Source organism: Panthera uncia, chromosome B1 (assembly GCF_023721935.1).
Source record: "Panthera uncia isolate 11264 chromosome B1, Puncia_PCG_1.0, whole genome shotgun sequence".
In the NCBI taxonomy this organism is placed as follows: domain Eukaryota; kingdom Metazoa; phylum Chordata; class Mammalia; order Carnivora; family Felidae; genus Panthera; species Panthera uncia.
This window is the reverse complement of record NC_064811.1, coordinates 125,097,625-125,114,941: the sequence shown is the minus strand read 5'-3', so window position 1 is coordinate 125,114,941 and position 17,317 is coordinate 125,097,625. Positions and strand designations below refer to the sequence as shown.

The window sequence follows — 17,317 nt, the reverse complement described above, 5'->3', positions numbered from 1 at the left end:
TACTTAAAATGAAATAAAAGGACTTTGAGGTTATAATCATTACCTTACAATCTTACTCCATAATTTTCACACTTGAAAAGGCCCTTCTATCGTATATTTATCACCAAGAACCCAAAGGTTAGTCCAGAGTTAAAATATTTGTGTCTAAGAATTCTGCAGTCTTTTTAGATGTTGGGAGGACTTGGAAAGAAAATAATTATTTAACTTGTGTGGGATAACACAGTTTTTATTCTGTCATTGAGAGAATAATCAGACCACTATATACATGACCTGAAAAAACCTTTTCCTGAAAGAGGAATGCACAAATTCTACTAAAATTTTAAGACTTAAAAAAATGTTAAAAAAGAACATTGATATTTTTGAAAGTTGTCTTACCATCATATCCTTTTTATTTCAAAACAATGTAAAATACAAAGCAAGACATGTATTATCAAGATCAGTTACATTAAGCTTATATCTATAATTAAGATTAATATGCAATAATGTCATTATTCTTAGTTTCTCTGTAGTAGTTAATGTTACTGATCATTCTGTTTGGAACTCTCACCTTACGGCTTCTGTATCACCCGATCCTGCTCCCCTACTCCTAACTCTTCCTCTTCTGTTTTCTTCATTAGTTTTTTGTATGATGCCCTAAATATGACTATTTCCCAAGGGCCAGCTCTAGGTCCTTTTGTGTCTCATGTATTTTCTTCCTGGAGTTTAACCAGTGAGTTTCATACTGTGTGCAGAGCACTAAGATTTCTCAGAATTGCCTCAGGAGCTGCAAAGGAAGCTTATTAAGGATGGCTTTATCCACTTTTAAAGTAGATAGCCCTATACCTATATTTTTAACATACTGGGGTTTCATGTTATATTGCATTTGGAAAAAGGAAGCCATTTCTGCTGCTTAAAAATACATATATACAGGGAGAGAGAAAGATGTAAAACCACTGACTGACATTTCTCTTTTATGAATTATAATTAAATCAATACTCATCTTTCATTTTAGAACCAGTCTTGGGTTTTCTTTTGCTCATTGGATATCTCAACATGAGTAGATTGCTATCACTGTCTCTTTAGATTCCACATGTCACATAAAATATATTTTCTCATGGCAAACTAGCTCTCCTAACAGAAACTTGTATTTCCATTCATTTCTTTACTACTCTCGAAAATATGCAAGTTCAAAAGAAAAGAACTAGTCTGGCTTTTTTCTTCATTGGTCAAAGTCCCCGTACTCTATGACCTGTTGATTTTTCCTTAGTCCCTGGCTCACATACTTATCTCTTTTTTTCAAACACAATGACTTCCATAAAGACTGAGATTTATAATCCCTTTTGATTTGGACTGGTGTCTGAACCTTCAAAGAGATATTTTTGTCTCTGGGTGCTTAGCACTGAAGTATATTTTGAAATCTTGAGCCATACTCCAGTTTCCTAAAATAATATGTTCATCATTATCATTATTCATTCCTGAAACATTTCTTCCTTTCCTTCGCTATTTTAGCTGTGTTAGATGGGGATCATACTGAGCCCCAAACCTGATAATGCAGCATTTTATTTAGTGCTTTGTATGTGCTAAAATACTGTACTAAATACTTTGTAAGTATTATTTAATTTTATAAATGATTCTGTGAACTGGGTATTATTCTCTACTTTGTAGATGACGGACAGAGATTAAGCTAAATCACACAGCAGATAAATGACAAAGTCCAGATTAACACTCTTAGCCATCTGATGCCACAGGCCAAGTATGGAAGTTATCTCTTCCTCCCTCTACTTTATTTAAATAGGAAAAAAGACATGAGGGCCTTTGGGCAGGGACCACCAAAAGCAGCAGTCAAGGGCAATGGCACTGGTTTTGCCAACTCTTCTTAAAAGAAATTTAAAACTCACATTCCTATTTGTCCATAAATCAGTGTATCATAAAATAGCAATCCCACCTGTTTCTTTGTGACTACCTCTGGGCTTCAAGCTCTCCCATGGTGTGATACTTTTTCTTCTTCAAGATTGTCCTGATGTTGATCATAAATTGATTTCACTGATCAAAAACATTTTAGAAGTTCTGAAATGATCCTAGTCTCTGTTCCTTGCTCCCTATTGGCTCCTTTTCTTATTTCTAAAGTCTAACAACAGTCTTATCTCCTGCTATTAAAACCAAACTTGCCTAGCTGTGCTACTTTACTAACTGTGTCTGAACATACTTTGTGATGAAGATGGTGATGATGATGGTGATGATGATGATGATGATGATAATAGAGATAACTTATTAATTCATTCATTAGGTTGTAGGCTCCTGCTTTTTGGTGCTCAGTCTTTTTGTACCCTAGACCTTGGTATAGTACCTAAAAGATAAGAAGAAAGGATAGCTTAATGGCCCAGAGTATTAGCTTTAGAATCATGCTGCTTAGGTGCAAATTTTGAGTCTGCCATTTGTATGACCTTGGACAAGATATTTAAGTTCTTTGTGCATTATTTTCTTTATCTTTATAGATAAGATGGGTATAGTAAAGGACTCACATCATATAGTTTAAAGATTAGCTGATAAAAGATAGTAAACCACTTAGAAAAATTCCTGGTAAATAGTAAGTACTAAATAAATATTTGTTGGTATTATCAGCCCTTAATGAATACTTGTTGACTGCATATTGTGGGTCTAATCTATACCAAGCATTTTGCTATGGTTTTTATGTAAATATCATTTAATTCTTAATATAGCATGTTGTAGATACTATTATTGTGTACATTTTACATGAGAGAAAATTGAAACTTAGAGAGGTTATTAAATAACTTACCTGGATCACAGAGCTTATAAGTGGTATGCATTCAGGATTTGAACATGGTCTGTTTAACTTCAAAACCCATCTTCCACCATACCACTCAGCTTTCACAGAGGTGTTTTCCAATCTCTTCTGCCTAAGCAAATGATAGAGCACTCCTTGAACTCATTGAAACAACTGTATAACCTTCTGAGTGTATTTGCCCTGCTTTCTATATTGGGAATGCATTCAAGGACTGAAACATTGAGACCTAATACTGCTATGTGCATAGTTGACGATTATTGAACGCATAAATGAATGAATTGCTGTCATTGTTTCCTACAAGATTCACTGTAAAGGACTACGAGTGGTATCCTCAACGAATAAAAAAAGGAAATTAATCCTGGATAATGATTATAGTTCCTTGTTTATGAAATATTAATTGCCTGTAGTCCTACAGAGCATATAAAAATTAAGGATCTATTTTCTTAAGGATTAAAAAAATAACATGATGAACATATATTCTCTTATGAATTTGAGAAGTTTTCCTCATTCATTTAACCTGGAACTTCAGAATACTGTCATGGTGTTGAGACAGTCTTTGTGTATATTTGCTTCCTTCTGTCTCCTCACACGTACTATATATCATTCACCCAATTTAGGGATCTAACAGTAAAGTAGATAGATAGATCAGGTCCTTGCTCTCATAGATCTTGTATTTTAGTGGAAGAGACTGGCATAAACAAGTAAACAAATAAAGTAATTAGAGATAGTGATAGCATCTGGCATTTAGTAGTTTCCCATGATGAAGGAGTTGTTGGTGATTGGGAAGTGAGCATCTGTGCTAGGTGTACAGGAAGATCCATGGTAAGGGATTGCCTTGCAAAGGGTGCATGTACACATCTTTCAGAAAGAGCATGCACATGTTTCTTATGTTTAGTTAGTCCCTGTTTTAACTGTCTCATGCTTGGATGCAACATATGGCTTTTACTTTGTTGTTTAGCCACCTAAGTTCAAAGAGACTGTCAACAATAATGCTCTTTCTATGGCAAAAATAATAGCATCAAGCCATTTTCACAGGTGCTATGTTTCTTTTTTCCTCCTTTCTACTTCCCACGATGAAATGGGGCCTAGAATCAAAGCAGCAATAGGTTTTCTCTATACCTGTAAAAGATTAGCTTTAGTCATCAGGGATGATGCAAGCAGGAGAAAAAAATGCAAGAAAACAGAGATGAAGCCAAAAAGGACAATTTCTGATTGTAATAGCTGGTTTCTGTTTCATATCACTGAGCAAGATGAGAAGGTTTCATGGGTTTTATAGAACAGCTTACACAGTACTAAAGGATGACCTCACCCTCAGTGCCCTTGCCAGGTGCTTAGACCCGCTGTGAAAACACAAAGTTGATTTTCAATGTGAAACAAGCCAGAAGTATAGAATGACATTTTCAGGTGACAGTTGTGGTTCTACTGCCTATAATTAGTACCTCTTAACCCTCAAACTTGCCTGTGCCGTTTTCAGGCTGTTGAAGCTCAAATCCGAAGTTTTGGACAGACACCTTCTCAACTACTCATAGAGCCCCATCCTCCCAGAGGTTCTGCTATGCAAGTGGTAAGTGCTGCTTACACTCTTTTCATTTCTTGCCTCTGAGACCATGCTTGACATTCATAACAGTGTTTTGTTGTACTTGAGATTCCCTACCACATCTGAGCCTGTTCTTTTTATGTGATGTCAACCTACTAACAACCAGCAAATATTAGTACATGCTGTTCTGGAGTCTTTGGGAACGTAAACATTGCTCCAGTGCTCTCCTATCTCATCAGCTCATGTTTTGCATTGAAGAATTAAAAGACTTACCATTGTCACATATCCTCACTGCAGGATAATGGCTCCGGACATAAGATTGATGAGTTTTCTGATTTGATCCTATGAGTTTCTAGATTAGTTTTGCTAATGTGTTTGTTCTTTACATCCCAATATGTTTTTCAGTTTGGGAATTTTATAACTAATCCTAGTACATAGGATATTGTTACTAAGGATAATGGATTGCAGAGAGAAGAAAAGATGGTTTGATATACATACCACCCAAAGCTTAATGCAGTGATTTATATTTCTCGTGATTCTGAGGGTTAGGCAGGCACTTCTGCTTTTCTCACCTTGGCTCCCTCATGCACTGCTGCGGGGTGGGCTGAGGTGGCCAGACTTCTGTTTCCATGTGGTCTTTCATCATCAAGGAAGTTAGCCCAAGCCACTTCCACAGTAGGAACAGTGTTCCAAGAGAACACTTCTGCAAGACTTCTTGAAGCTTGCTCTCACACATCATTTACACCACACTTTATTGGTCCAGCCCAGAATCAGGAGCTGGAGATGGTAGAATTTTGACCAATACTCGGAAGGAGACAGTTGCAGCAAAGAGAGCAAGAGATAGAGATGTGGCCCTTTCACTTCTGGCTGTTTGTTTTTTTTTCTTTCTCTTTCCATCTCACCATCTTTCTTGTGTATTTTTCCTTTTCGCCCTCTATGTCATCTTTCTCCTTCCAAACCTTTCTCCCCTTCTTTCTCTAGGTGTGAATTGGCCATCACAATAAACTATAAGCATTTTAAAAATTACTTGCATCATGGGGTGCCTGGGTGGCTCAGTCGGTTAGGCATCCGACTTTTGGTTTCAGCTCAGGTCATGATCTCGCAGTTCATGAGTTTGAGCCCTGTATCAGGCCCTGTGCCTGTAGTATAGAGTTTGCTTGGGATTCTCTCTCCTCTTCCTCTCTGCCCCTACCCCACTTGATCTCTCTTTCAAAATAAATAAACTTTAAAAAAATTAAAAAGAAATTATTTGCATCATGTTTTCCCCTAAGTGTTTTTAAATAGGTGAAATCAGATTCAAGGTAACTTAAGGGGTAACCAGTAAGCAGAAGATTATACAAAGAGCAAACATTTAGCAAGAACAGTGGAAAATAATGCCATAAAAATAGTAAGAATGATTTATGTTTGTGGTTTAGAATTAGTTTTAGTAATAGCTTGTCAGTGAGACTCAGGATATCATGATGCTGGCTAATGGAAACACCTCCACTGCTCCAGTGACTTTCTACCTGGGTCTCTGCACAGATTTGGTCACCGGGGCAAGGAAGGAGCTCCTACTTCCAAGCCTCTCTCACATGGCAAAAGGATTCATTGCGGCAGACCAGCTTTCTAGGGTAGGAAGGCACATGCTCATATAGGATTGGGTACAGTCTTTCCCATTATCTGTATCCTCTGAATTGAATCCCTGAACTCCTTTCCAGACTTGTACAAATTGTGCTTTTCATCTTACACATATGTGGGTGGGAAACAAAGGTGTGTTGGAAAGAAACCAGAGTCGTCAACAAGTGCATACTTAATCTGGGAAATCTGAATGAAATTTGGCGAGCATTTTCCTACTTCTGCCTCAAACTTGACTCCCGGAGGCTCCCGGGATTGATTAGATGAAGGATTGTTTCTCTGATCCCTGTTTTACCAACTGTCCTCATCTATAGCTGTTGCCATCACTGCAGACTAGCCCAGTATGCTGGAATGTGCTTTCTCTTATTCCTAGTCCTCCTTATTCCATACTTAACCAACCAAGGATATGATGGAACTCCCAAGAGTTTCCTCCTCCTTGCCTGCACTGGGAGCACTAGTCAATATGGAGTATGTAGAACAGACTGGAGGGACAGCTTGTTGTAAGAATGTAGTGCACAGTTCGGGATATGATGTCTGCGGCTTTCTGTGGAAAGTAGCTTGTCCTTGTCATGTGGCTAAAAGTTGGCCCACTAGAGTCACTGTGTAAACAAGACCCTCTCCTAACACATTAGAGATTTTTCTGTTTTTTTTTTAGGGCATAAACATTGGAATTATTCAATTTCAGTTTAATTGTATTTACAATATGAACTGTTAAGCTCAAAAATAACTGTCAACTTCCTTTCAGTGAGACTTTATGATGTATGTTATACCCTGACTTTCTCAGAGTTTATAAATTAACTTCAGTAAATATTATTTTTTTAAAAAAACTACATAACTGAAAAATAAGGCTTGGTACTCCAAAATGATGTTCATTTCCTTTTCCCAGACTTCTTTAAAACTAGCTTGTAGGGTATTGTATTTGTTGTTGCTCATTGTTTCTCATTTTTACCCAATTTCACAGAGTTCCTTAAAAACTATATAAAAGGTTCTTTGTATGACAAAAAATACTAATTGATATAGAGGTTTTAAAAATTAGAGGCCCAAATGTTTATTGTTTTTACTGCCATTCAGATGAATCCCCCCACCATCAACTGTCAGTGCACCCCATCACACACACACATACACACACACATGAATAAAGCAGAAATTAAAGCCACCTCGTGCTGCGTTAAGTGCATGAGCCATAATATACACCAGGTGTAGTAATTAGCAGGCACACGAAGGCTGCCTATTTGTCTGGTTTTGCTGCTGTTGCTGTATCCCCCTGTGTTTTCACACCATCAGATAGTTGGATTTAATTGAGGCCACATCAGATGAGGCATTACTGACACCTTTAATTGAATGAGCATCCAGGGAGGATTAACTCATAATATTGATTGGCTTTTAGCCACTTGCTCAGAAGGGTGTCTGGGTAGCTTATTAGTTGCCTTTATTTACACCTTTATGCAAAGAGTGCAAATAGGAATTCTTAGTGCAATATGTTTTTCTAAGTACTCTTAATAACTTTTTTAAAAGGACTGATAATAAAAATGCAAATGTATTTAATTTTTTATTAGCAGTTCTGAATAAATATGTGTTAAATATATGTGCCTACACATTTACATATACCTGGTGTTTTGAAATATGGCAGTAGGAAAGCAGCCAGAAGCACTTCATCAAAGTGTTTCAATTGTGAATGATACTAATCAGCTATTAGAAAATAGACATGGTAGAAGAGGGTTGCTGAAAACGTACAGTGCAATTACTGTGTGATAGCATACCACCACAACATATAAATAAAGCCAGTAAATCAGAGTGCTGTTATATATGTCTTGGATTATGACATATGAGTTGTAGGAATGTTCTAAATCCTTAGTAGTTTTCAAGATTTATTTTGTTGCTAGTTATTAGAACAGACAGTGATTTTTGTTTAACATTTTCAATTACTTGCTGCTTTGGAAAGGAGAAATCAGAAGTCTTGAGCTTTAGGTTTGTTTTGTTTTTTTGTTTTGTTTTGTTTCTTTACCAAGGGAGAGGAGGGGCATCTAGTTATTTTTCTTTATCCTTAGTGATAGCAGAAAACAGTAGCATTTCCATTATAATAGGGCAGTGTTTATGACTTGGTACACTATATAAATATATTGTTTTTACAAGTGCATTTAATTATGCATTGCTTTGAAACACCTTTATAATTAAGTTTGTATATTACATTCATAAGTTATTTCTCTACTGTAATAATACATATATGTGTATAATTGTTGTTTATAAATATATGTTTTAATTATCTCTTTATTTAGTTGTCAAAAATGTTCATGCTACCTCAACACAACTTTTGACGATCTTTGGAAATTACCTTGCCTTGCTTTTGTACCTGTTACCTATCCTCATTCTGTTTTTTTGTTTTTTTTTTGTACTTGACACACTATAGCAATTGGAATGGTTTAATGCAATCCCCAATACTTTGCCTATTTAGAATCTAAATAAAACCATTTCTTTAGTTCTTCATGGGAGCGGGGTAGGGAAGGGAGCTAATAAAATTTATGGATTTTTAAAAGGTTTCTGTTAAGGTATTCTACTTCAGTCACTAAAACATTCAACTAATGACATACATGAAAAACAAGCCAATCCTAACTGCTGTTTCTATAAACCTTTCTGCTCACCATGCTCTCAGCTGCAACCTGTGTTAACATGGTCTTTCCTCTTCTTTTCCTGCACCCTCTCTCTTTCTTGTCTTTCTTTGTCTTTTCCTTCTTGTATATTTGGGTCTTGTCATGCCCACTCAACAGTATCTCCTCCTGCAGAGTCCATTGATGTTCACAGACCAAGCCCAGCAGGATGTTATCATGGTCCTAAAGTTTCCCTCCAACTCCCCTGTCACTCATGTGGCAGCTAACACCCAGCCTGGTCTGGCGACTCCTGCTGTGATCACAGTCACTGCTAACAGGCTATTTGCGGTGAACAAGTGGCACAACCTTCCTGGTAAGTAAAGAAGTATCATTGTAATGCATAGTAACTGCTGCACACTGTATAAAGATATTATAATATACACGTAAATATCTCAACATTTGAGCTTTTCAATTTCCCAGCATTAGTCTGAATCAAAATATTTACTAGTTTGAAAGGCTTAAAGAAGTCCCCTCTGCGGTATATAATACAAATGTTAAAGCATCACCTATTCTTTGGCATGTGGTGGTTTGTCTTTATTCCTTGTAAGTAAATATTATTTCTAATATCTTAATATAATGATATTCTATATTGTGTCCATATGCAGTTTATATTTATTTATCAGATGTTCTCCTTTTTTCCACTTATTAGTTTACTCAATAAACACTTTTGATTGCCTGTTTATGTGCCTTTTGTGTATAACATCATATTATTTATCATGGATGACAGAAAAAAAGAACACTTAAGTTAAACAGCCAAAGTACTACAAACCCATAAGTACATTCTGTTTTTCCATTATATGTTGAATAGTCGGGGTAACTAACAGCAAGATACTGAAATCACCCTTAGAAACATAAACCAGTGTTTGAGGAGACCTGAGAGTACATCTAATCCAGCCCCATGTTTTACCAATGAAGATACTGAGCCCCAGGGAGCTTGCCTTGTTCAGTATCACATATGGCCAGTCAGTGGCAGAGCCATGTTTGAACCCAAGTTTTCTGACTCAAATTTTATGATCACCCCTCTATGATTTATTACCTCTCATTAGAACAGGAATGTTGGGATCTGGATTTAGCACTGTTCTTTTTGGCAACTAGTTAGAAATTCTAATTTTAAGAAGGAAAATCTTCTAAAGTCCTGACAATTATAGGCTTTTTTTCCCAAGCCATTGTTTTAGGTGGGAAAATGTAAAAGATAGATTTTAATAGTCTGTTAACTTGTCATTAAATCTGTAAAGTGTGCATAAAGTACTGCTCATTATAAAACCTGAGCTGGTTGCAAAAATATAAATTCTTGAACAGGGCCTCATGCCAAATTAAATGCAAAAGCTTTTAGAATGGAACAGAATTGAATTGACATTCAAACAAAAACTTGGTGCACTGACTATGCTCAATAAGGTACTTATCATGAAGAATCTGCGGTTGGTATCAGAATTTATTAAATATGGCCATTGCCTGGTTATTAGAAAGGAAATGAATGCCAGTATTTGATTAGAGAATAGATTTCAGGAAAAGTAGAAAAGGTAAAAATCGAGGTATATATAATTGTCTTCATTATTAGGTCCTTTTATTCCTTTTTCTTCAAGTGAACTTGTCTTATAGTGATAAATGTGTATGTAGATGACATACTTATATTTTGGGACTAAAGATTATAATTTAACAAATGTGATTTTTGTATTCTCTCAAAAGCATTTGTTAGAGGAAAAACATGCTGGTGGTGGGTTCTGTCGACCACACTAGAGGATTACCTATGCTGGGTGCAGTTACTCTTAGCTTGGCAAAAGCACCAGTGCGTGTGGTGTCAGGGCCAGCACAAAGGATGCTTATCCTGAGTGGCTGTGTGTGGCAGCTCTGAGAACTTCTTCAGTCTAAACAGAGTGACAGCATATGTGAGGAGAAAAACCTTTTCAATTGCTGGAAAGCCCTGGCTGCTCTCTGCTGCTGACTTGAGCCTCGCAAAGAATGAGCTCGGCAGGAACTGGCTCAACCAAAGGGCTACTAGGTCTCCAACTGATAACTCAGGTTGTGAGGTACACTCCAAAAGCACTGATGACGAGCTCCTGGCACTCCCATTTTGAGCAGGCCCATTTCCTGGACTGGAAAGCTTGCTTGCCTTAGTAGCTGGCTGTCAGGTGTTCTTTTCCTTACTTCCACTTTTTCTATAGATATGTAAACTGATTTAGGGGCAGCATCTCTCTGCTGGAGTGCCACTTAGGGTACACCCAACTGTTCCCATCCCAAGCTCACCATTCTGTAAGATAAGAACTTGGGGGACAGCATATGTTTTGCCAATTCTTTGCCTGTAATTCTCTCCAGTGAGCCTCCTTTGTGTCTGTATCTTGTGTCACTAATGGGTTTTGTCCCCACCCTCTGGCTTTACACTATGACAGAGCAGCTCCTCACCAGATAAATATATATGGGAATACACAGGTAGTTATCCTTCTACAATATGATCTCCAATTCTGAGCTTACACCTGTACCTAAAAATGTTAAGCATCCATTTTATTAAATCTATGTCTCATTCCAAGTATGTTTATATAAATCTGATTTTTCATTCTATCTTGTTCTACCTTTACCTTGCCTTGATATACCTTGATTTAAAACAAATGTCAGCCAGAAGAATGTCAGAAATCCTTAACAGTTTTTCTTCAATGAAAATCAAATTCATGTTATGCTGTTATTTTTAAATTTAGATTCTTGTTCTTTTCTGCGAATCTATGATTTCCATAGTTTGTTCACTAGACAGCTAGCTCCTATCATTTCTTTCAGCAGTGTCTGTGTCCTCATTTAAAAAGAAAACAATCATCTTTATTTTTCTTTCTCATTCATAGGGCCTTACAGGAACTGTGTGTGGGGGGCGGGGAGCGGGGAATGAAAGAATAGCTGCTAACATTTAAAGAGCATTTTCTAGGTTCTGGATACTGTTTTAATCTCTTTACACATATTAACTCACTGAATCCCCTCAATCCCTTGGGATGTAGGTTCCACATTTAGGTTGACCCATGAAATCACCGTCTTTACAAGTCAAAATGTGAGGTGTTATTAATTTCATATTGTTCAGTCTAACCCATTTTACAGATTAGGAAACTGAAACACAGAGGCTATATAAACTTGCCCAAGGTCACACAGGCAACTGTCTTTGAGGCCTGACCAAAGATAGTTAACCTCCTAAACCTCTTTCACTGATAGTGTGTCTTTTAATGTTTCTGAGATCCCAGATTCTCAGAGAAGTAGAGAAAAATGATCAAGGTATTAGTGTTGATCAGCACTGGTATCACTGTAAGTAAATGGCACTATTGGGTAAATCAGAGGCTCTGGTGCATTTTCCCTGAACATTCCCTATAGTGTCCTGTGATCTCTGCTGGCAGAGCCAGTAATCAGCAAAGACGATACCTTTAGTAAAAAAAGACTGAGTTATACAGCTTCCTTTCTTCAGCTACCTTAATTTCTTATACATACTCAAATATAATTATTTTTAATGCTAATATTATACTTACCCAGATATTTTATCAGTATTAATGATCTTCGAAACCGCCTTGAAAAGTTGGTATTTGCTAACAGGGGAAATGATGTTTTAATAAGTTTTAAAATAATCTGATGAACTCATTGGAATGTACCCCATTTTTCTTTTCAGCCCCTCAAGGACAGTCAGAAAGATTTCCTAAGTGATGATGGTGTTAAGCAAAGTTCTAATACCAACTAAACAGTAGTTTAAATGCTGATGAGTCTATAAAAGGGAGATACTGACCCCAATGAATGACTGAGTCATTTGGGGAAAATAATTTGGACAGGGGCCCAGGATTTAACTATCAGAATTATAAAGCTGAAAAGATCATCTCTTCCAAACCCTTCAGTTTCAAGTTGCTATTTGCCTAAGTCTCCGTAAATAGCCAGCAGTGGCTCCTGCTTCCTAGCACACTTCCTCTTTACCTTAAGTCCTACCTTTCACAGGGAAACAGCCCACAAAATCTCTTCTCAATTACAAAATAAGTATGCAGGAATCTTCAGAACCATTTTGAGAATTGAACAAACTATTCTTAGCGTGGATTGATTTTTGTTATTCATTTGTTTCTCAGAGTATTTTTAAATTGAAACCATGGAAATATTAAATATTAATAAAACTTTTCTTAAAAACCTCAATCCAGTCTTTAAGAAAGTATTTCAGCCAAATGCATTTAACTAAAACATTTATCTGTGGATAGCTTTCTTTATTTTTATTCAAACTTTCAATTGATTGGTTTTAAGTGATGGATGAAACATTAAATGTTCCCTGACTTAGAGCTTTCCCTTTCTCCATCATAAATTGACGTTTTTGTGGATCCTTTGTGCTGCAGCATTCAAAACTGCCTTTTTAAGAAGTAACAAAAAAATAGTATTTGCTACAGTCAGCAGATGGTTGTCACATTTTGTTTTCAGCGCGCTTTACCACTTAATTTTGTTTTGTTGCAGCATCAGAGGTTGCCAGTCAAGCATCTGCTATAGCTTATGGCCCAGGACTGGAGCCACTGCTGATGGCACATGTTCAGAACAGCACTAATCTAAAATAAATGTTTAATAAGCTAGCCATGAAAGCACCTGGATTTTTTTCCCTTAAATTTCACAAAAGTGTATGAGAGATTTAGAGGTTGGAAACAGTTCTACATAAGATTTGACTTATGCATTTTTATGTAGGTTAGTATATGAAAAATAATGCTTTTTTTTTAATCTTTTGTGAATTCCAGCTCATCAAGGTGCAGTACAAGACCAGCCATACCAGCTGCCAGTGGAAATCGATCCTCTCATAGGTCTGTCACTTCTTTCTCTCTTTGCGATTCATTAAGCTCTGTATGGTGGCCCTGAAGTGTAGATTACAGTTGTTTTTCACTTGCTGGTTGCTGGGAATGGAATTTTCCTGATAAACCATTTGCATGCAAATTGGAATGCAATGAGCTGTGGCTATGCTGGTATTTCATCAACTCCCCCTCGTTGGTTTGCCTAATTTGAACAGGCCTAGGACGCGTGTCACTGAAAATTAATATGGATGCTGTAATAATGTGTGATTGAGAATGCGCATGAAGTACTGTCAGGATAATATTGGATCTTTTCATCACTCAGACTTGTTGATGAGCAGGAGCGAGGCACGTTATGATGAATTGGTGCACCGGTAATGTGATGGAGCTCCTTTGCTAGGGAAATTTTCATAATAACAGTGGGGTTCTTAGCAGCACTGTGTTGTGAAAAATAAAACTGTAGTGCCAGGGTTTCATCATTAAAGGAGATCAATCCTTTCTTCCTGGACCCTCTGTTCAGTGTGAGGGGATTAATGTGCAATTGCAGAGCAGTTTCAAAGTTGAAATATATTGCCCGGCCAATGGCAGTGTTAAGATATTTGTATTCATTTTCCTATGGCCCTACAGCCCAATAAATTGCCATTGGAGGTTAAATTTGTTCAAGGGGGAAAAAAAGAAAAGGGAGGAGACCAGAAAGAGCCATTGGGATGAAATGAGCATCTGCAGCAGATGACTTAGAATATTTAATTGCTTCTGTGCCTTTTGAGTCAGTTAGGCAAAATCTCTAGTTTAGCATTTTTCATTCTTATGGGTGGGAATTTCATACGTGGCTTTACTGAGAGTAACATTATTAACATGTCTTATTAAAGATGCTATTTCAATCACTTTTAGAATAAAATACTTAATTGCCTAGTTATTGGGGGTGTGCTACCATTGTGGATGTTTAGCTTATAATTTTGTTAAGTTTCCCTGGCACATAAATTTGTTAAAGTTTTTAAGTTTTCACATAAAGCAGATGAAAACGCTGATTTATTCTTTTAAAATCCAAGGTCTTGCCTATATGGATGTCACCTTTTTTTTTGTCTTTAAAACTACTGTTTCAGTAGAGAGCTACGCGGCTACCACTTGCAAATGAACTATCAAGATGAACTCAACTAACCTTAAGCTCAAAACTAATTCATTTGGCATTCCCCCACATAGAAGCGGAAATGTTAAGAAGTAATTATCCATGTGAAGGATAAATACTACTCTGATTCCTAAATAATCTTTTGCTTTGAGTACATATGATTTGCTATATATTAAAAAATAAAATGTTCACTTGGGTAAAGTTTTAAAAGTCAGGAAAATAAAGTCCATTTGATAAGTCCTTTACAAGCATTATTTATTACGTATAGAATAATTCTTTGCCTTAAAACTTGACAGTGAATATCCTATAGGCAAATCTAATTAAATGAATTCAGCAACTGTTATTCTTTAGGCATGGGTAAACTTATTTGATAAAGGGCCAGATAGTAAATACTTCAGGCTTTGTAGACCATAAGGTCTCATACAGCTTAGTTCTGTTATAGCACAAAAACCACCAAAGACAATATATGTAAACAAATGAGCATTTCTGTGTTCCAATAAAACTTTATATATAAAACCAGACACAGGCCATAGTTTTCTTCTCTACTGTAGATCATTGGTCATCTAACTGTTTGCTCCTATATATATCCCCTAAAATAATTGTTTAAAACCATGTACCTTCCCACATATTTTAAATGTAGCATGTGAAAGTTTTCAGCACAAATTTCAATAGTTGCAAATATATGTATATATATTTATGTTTTATGTATTATGTATACATACATTATGTATATAAGTAAATATATATATATATTATGTATTATATATAATATATAAAATTTTAAATCTATCCAATGGAATTTAAATATAAAAGTGAATTAATAGTCAACATTTTCTGTTTTTAAAAAATGCGTAAAAAAGCTATTAACAGTTGAAAATACTGTATTATCCTTTTTTCATCTTAAATTTATATTTTAATTCCACTTCTTCTACACAATTTTAACTTTTCAGAAAGTTACTTTATTGCAAATACTTTTCAGCAATAAAAATATATAGAAAATTAAACATATGTATGTAAGTTAATTGTTAAAATTTCCTATGACCGCAAGGCTCAGTTTTGTAAGAAATTAATGTACACTGAGTTATCATTACAAATATTATTATACACACTTATTAAAATTATAATTTTTAATAAACATTATTAAACATAAAAAAGAAACATTTATTAGAAATACATCTTTAATGAAATGGGTGGGGCTTTCTCCTCCCCCCCGCCCCTCCATTCCCCATTTGCTCATGTATTTGAGTGAGCATTATTTGTTGTTGAATGAGACAGGATTTGTCAATGGTTCTATCCTCTTTTTTTTTCTATTTTTTTTTTTGTTTTTAGTAGGTGGAAGCTCTGAGGAACGTTACCTACGTGAGAAAATAGATGGGAAAGGAAAGAATTTTGTTTTCACAGTGTCTCTGAAATCTTTGAACTCTGAGTTATGTGACAAAATTTATATTGTAATCTGTTACTAAGAATTATTTTCATGGTCTGTCATTAAGTGATCATTTTAAAAATCTATCATTGAAATTTATTTTTAACGATCTATCAATTGACATCATGATTAGATCCTCCTTCCATTTTATTGAAAGCGATGAATTGGAAACCACCGCACTACAGAATGATTTGATACTTTGGCATTCACTTTTCAGCCTCACGTCAGTATTTTGAATTGTCCCTTTATTTGCAACTCAAGAGATTTTCATACCCTCAGATAAAGCGTTATAGTAAGATCCTGGATATAAAAGAAATATGCCTTTGTTTTATTTAGTAGAAGAAGAGCATGCAGAAAGGGTCATAAGAGAAGAAAACTCACAGGAGAGTTCTCAGCCAAAGCTGTTTCAGGGAAGAGAACATATAAAAGTTGAGGAACTAGAAATTGATTCCCTTAAAACCATCTGTGCTTGTTTATCCTTTGGGAAATCTTATACCACCCTCCTGCCAGGAGTGTGCATGCCCCAGTTTGAAGAATGCTTATCTGGACAAATACACCTAATCTTCATTAAATAAAAACACCTTCAGTACTGAATCTTGGGAGACAATGAGATAAAGGAAGGCAGTTGTGAGATAGATAGATTAAATAGATTGGATGGATGGATGGATGTCGCAATATTAAATTATAGGTAAGCACTTACTTGGAAAATAGTTCATCTGAATGCTGAAGGGGCATCAGCCTGTACTCATGGGTACTTTGTGGTCTCTCAATTAAAATTTATGCACATACCCAAATCTGTGAAGCGAGATCCTCCCCCCCCACCAGAAATCATGCCCCCCCCCCAAAAAAAGACCAGTGAAAGTTTATATCCTAGAAGCAAAAGTCATATAAATGGTAACAAATCAACATTTTTACAGTTTTCATGTGGAATGAAGTACTGTAGTAACCAGTATGGAAAGTATTACGTGCCTTGTCTTAAATTGCTAGGTTTCTTGGAATAAAAAAATCTAAGTTGTACCATACAGCTTCACTGCAGTGGGATACTATTGTCTCTCTGTAATGTACTATGGTACTTATAAAAGCTTTTCTTATTTGCCAGCAGCTTCCCTTTGTGTGGGAAGGAGGTGGCAAAAGAATGATCCCCAAATAGGATTCTGCCCTTTTTACTGCTGCTGTCACTTTCTAGTTCATTAATCCCCCAAAAGTAATATGAAGCCTATTATCAAATAGTTATCTAATAATCTTCCTTGGTTAAGTTGTATAGACAGACACTAGCAGAATATTCTACTATGTCTATGCATATGTTTGCTAGGTCATGTTTGCCATGAGGGCAGGGAATAGTTGATTTCTCTGTATCCCCAGTGGTTCTTAATACAGCACTGGAAAGTATTTTGAATACTTTTTTTCTTCAAGCATTACTT

At 36.0% G+C, this 17,317-nt stretch overlaps 1 protein-coding gene across 5 annotated transcripts in view; it reads left to right on the top strand.

The window, feature by feature from the left end:
* LRBA (LPS responsive beige-like anchor protein) overlaps positions 1-17,317 on the top strand; it is a 785,855-nt gene that overhangs the window by 731,020 nt on the left and 37,518 nt on the right. For 3 of the 5 annotated variants that reach the window (XM_049632266.1, XM_049632263.1, XM_049632268.1), the window contains 3 exons: positions 4,260-4,349; positions 8,702-8,894; positions 13,300-13,362. In XM_049632266.1, the coding sequence (XP_049488223.1) occupies positions 4,260-4,349; positions 8,702-8,894; positions 13,300-13,362 (346 nt within the window). The remainder of the gene's footprint in view (positions 1-4,259; positions 4,350-8,701; positions 8,895-13,299; positions 13,363-17,317) is intronic. The other 2 variants (XM_049632267.1, XM_049632264.1) reach the window with 1 other exon arrangement.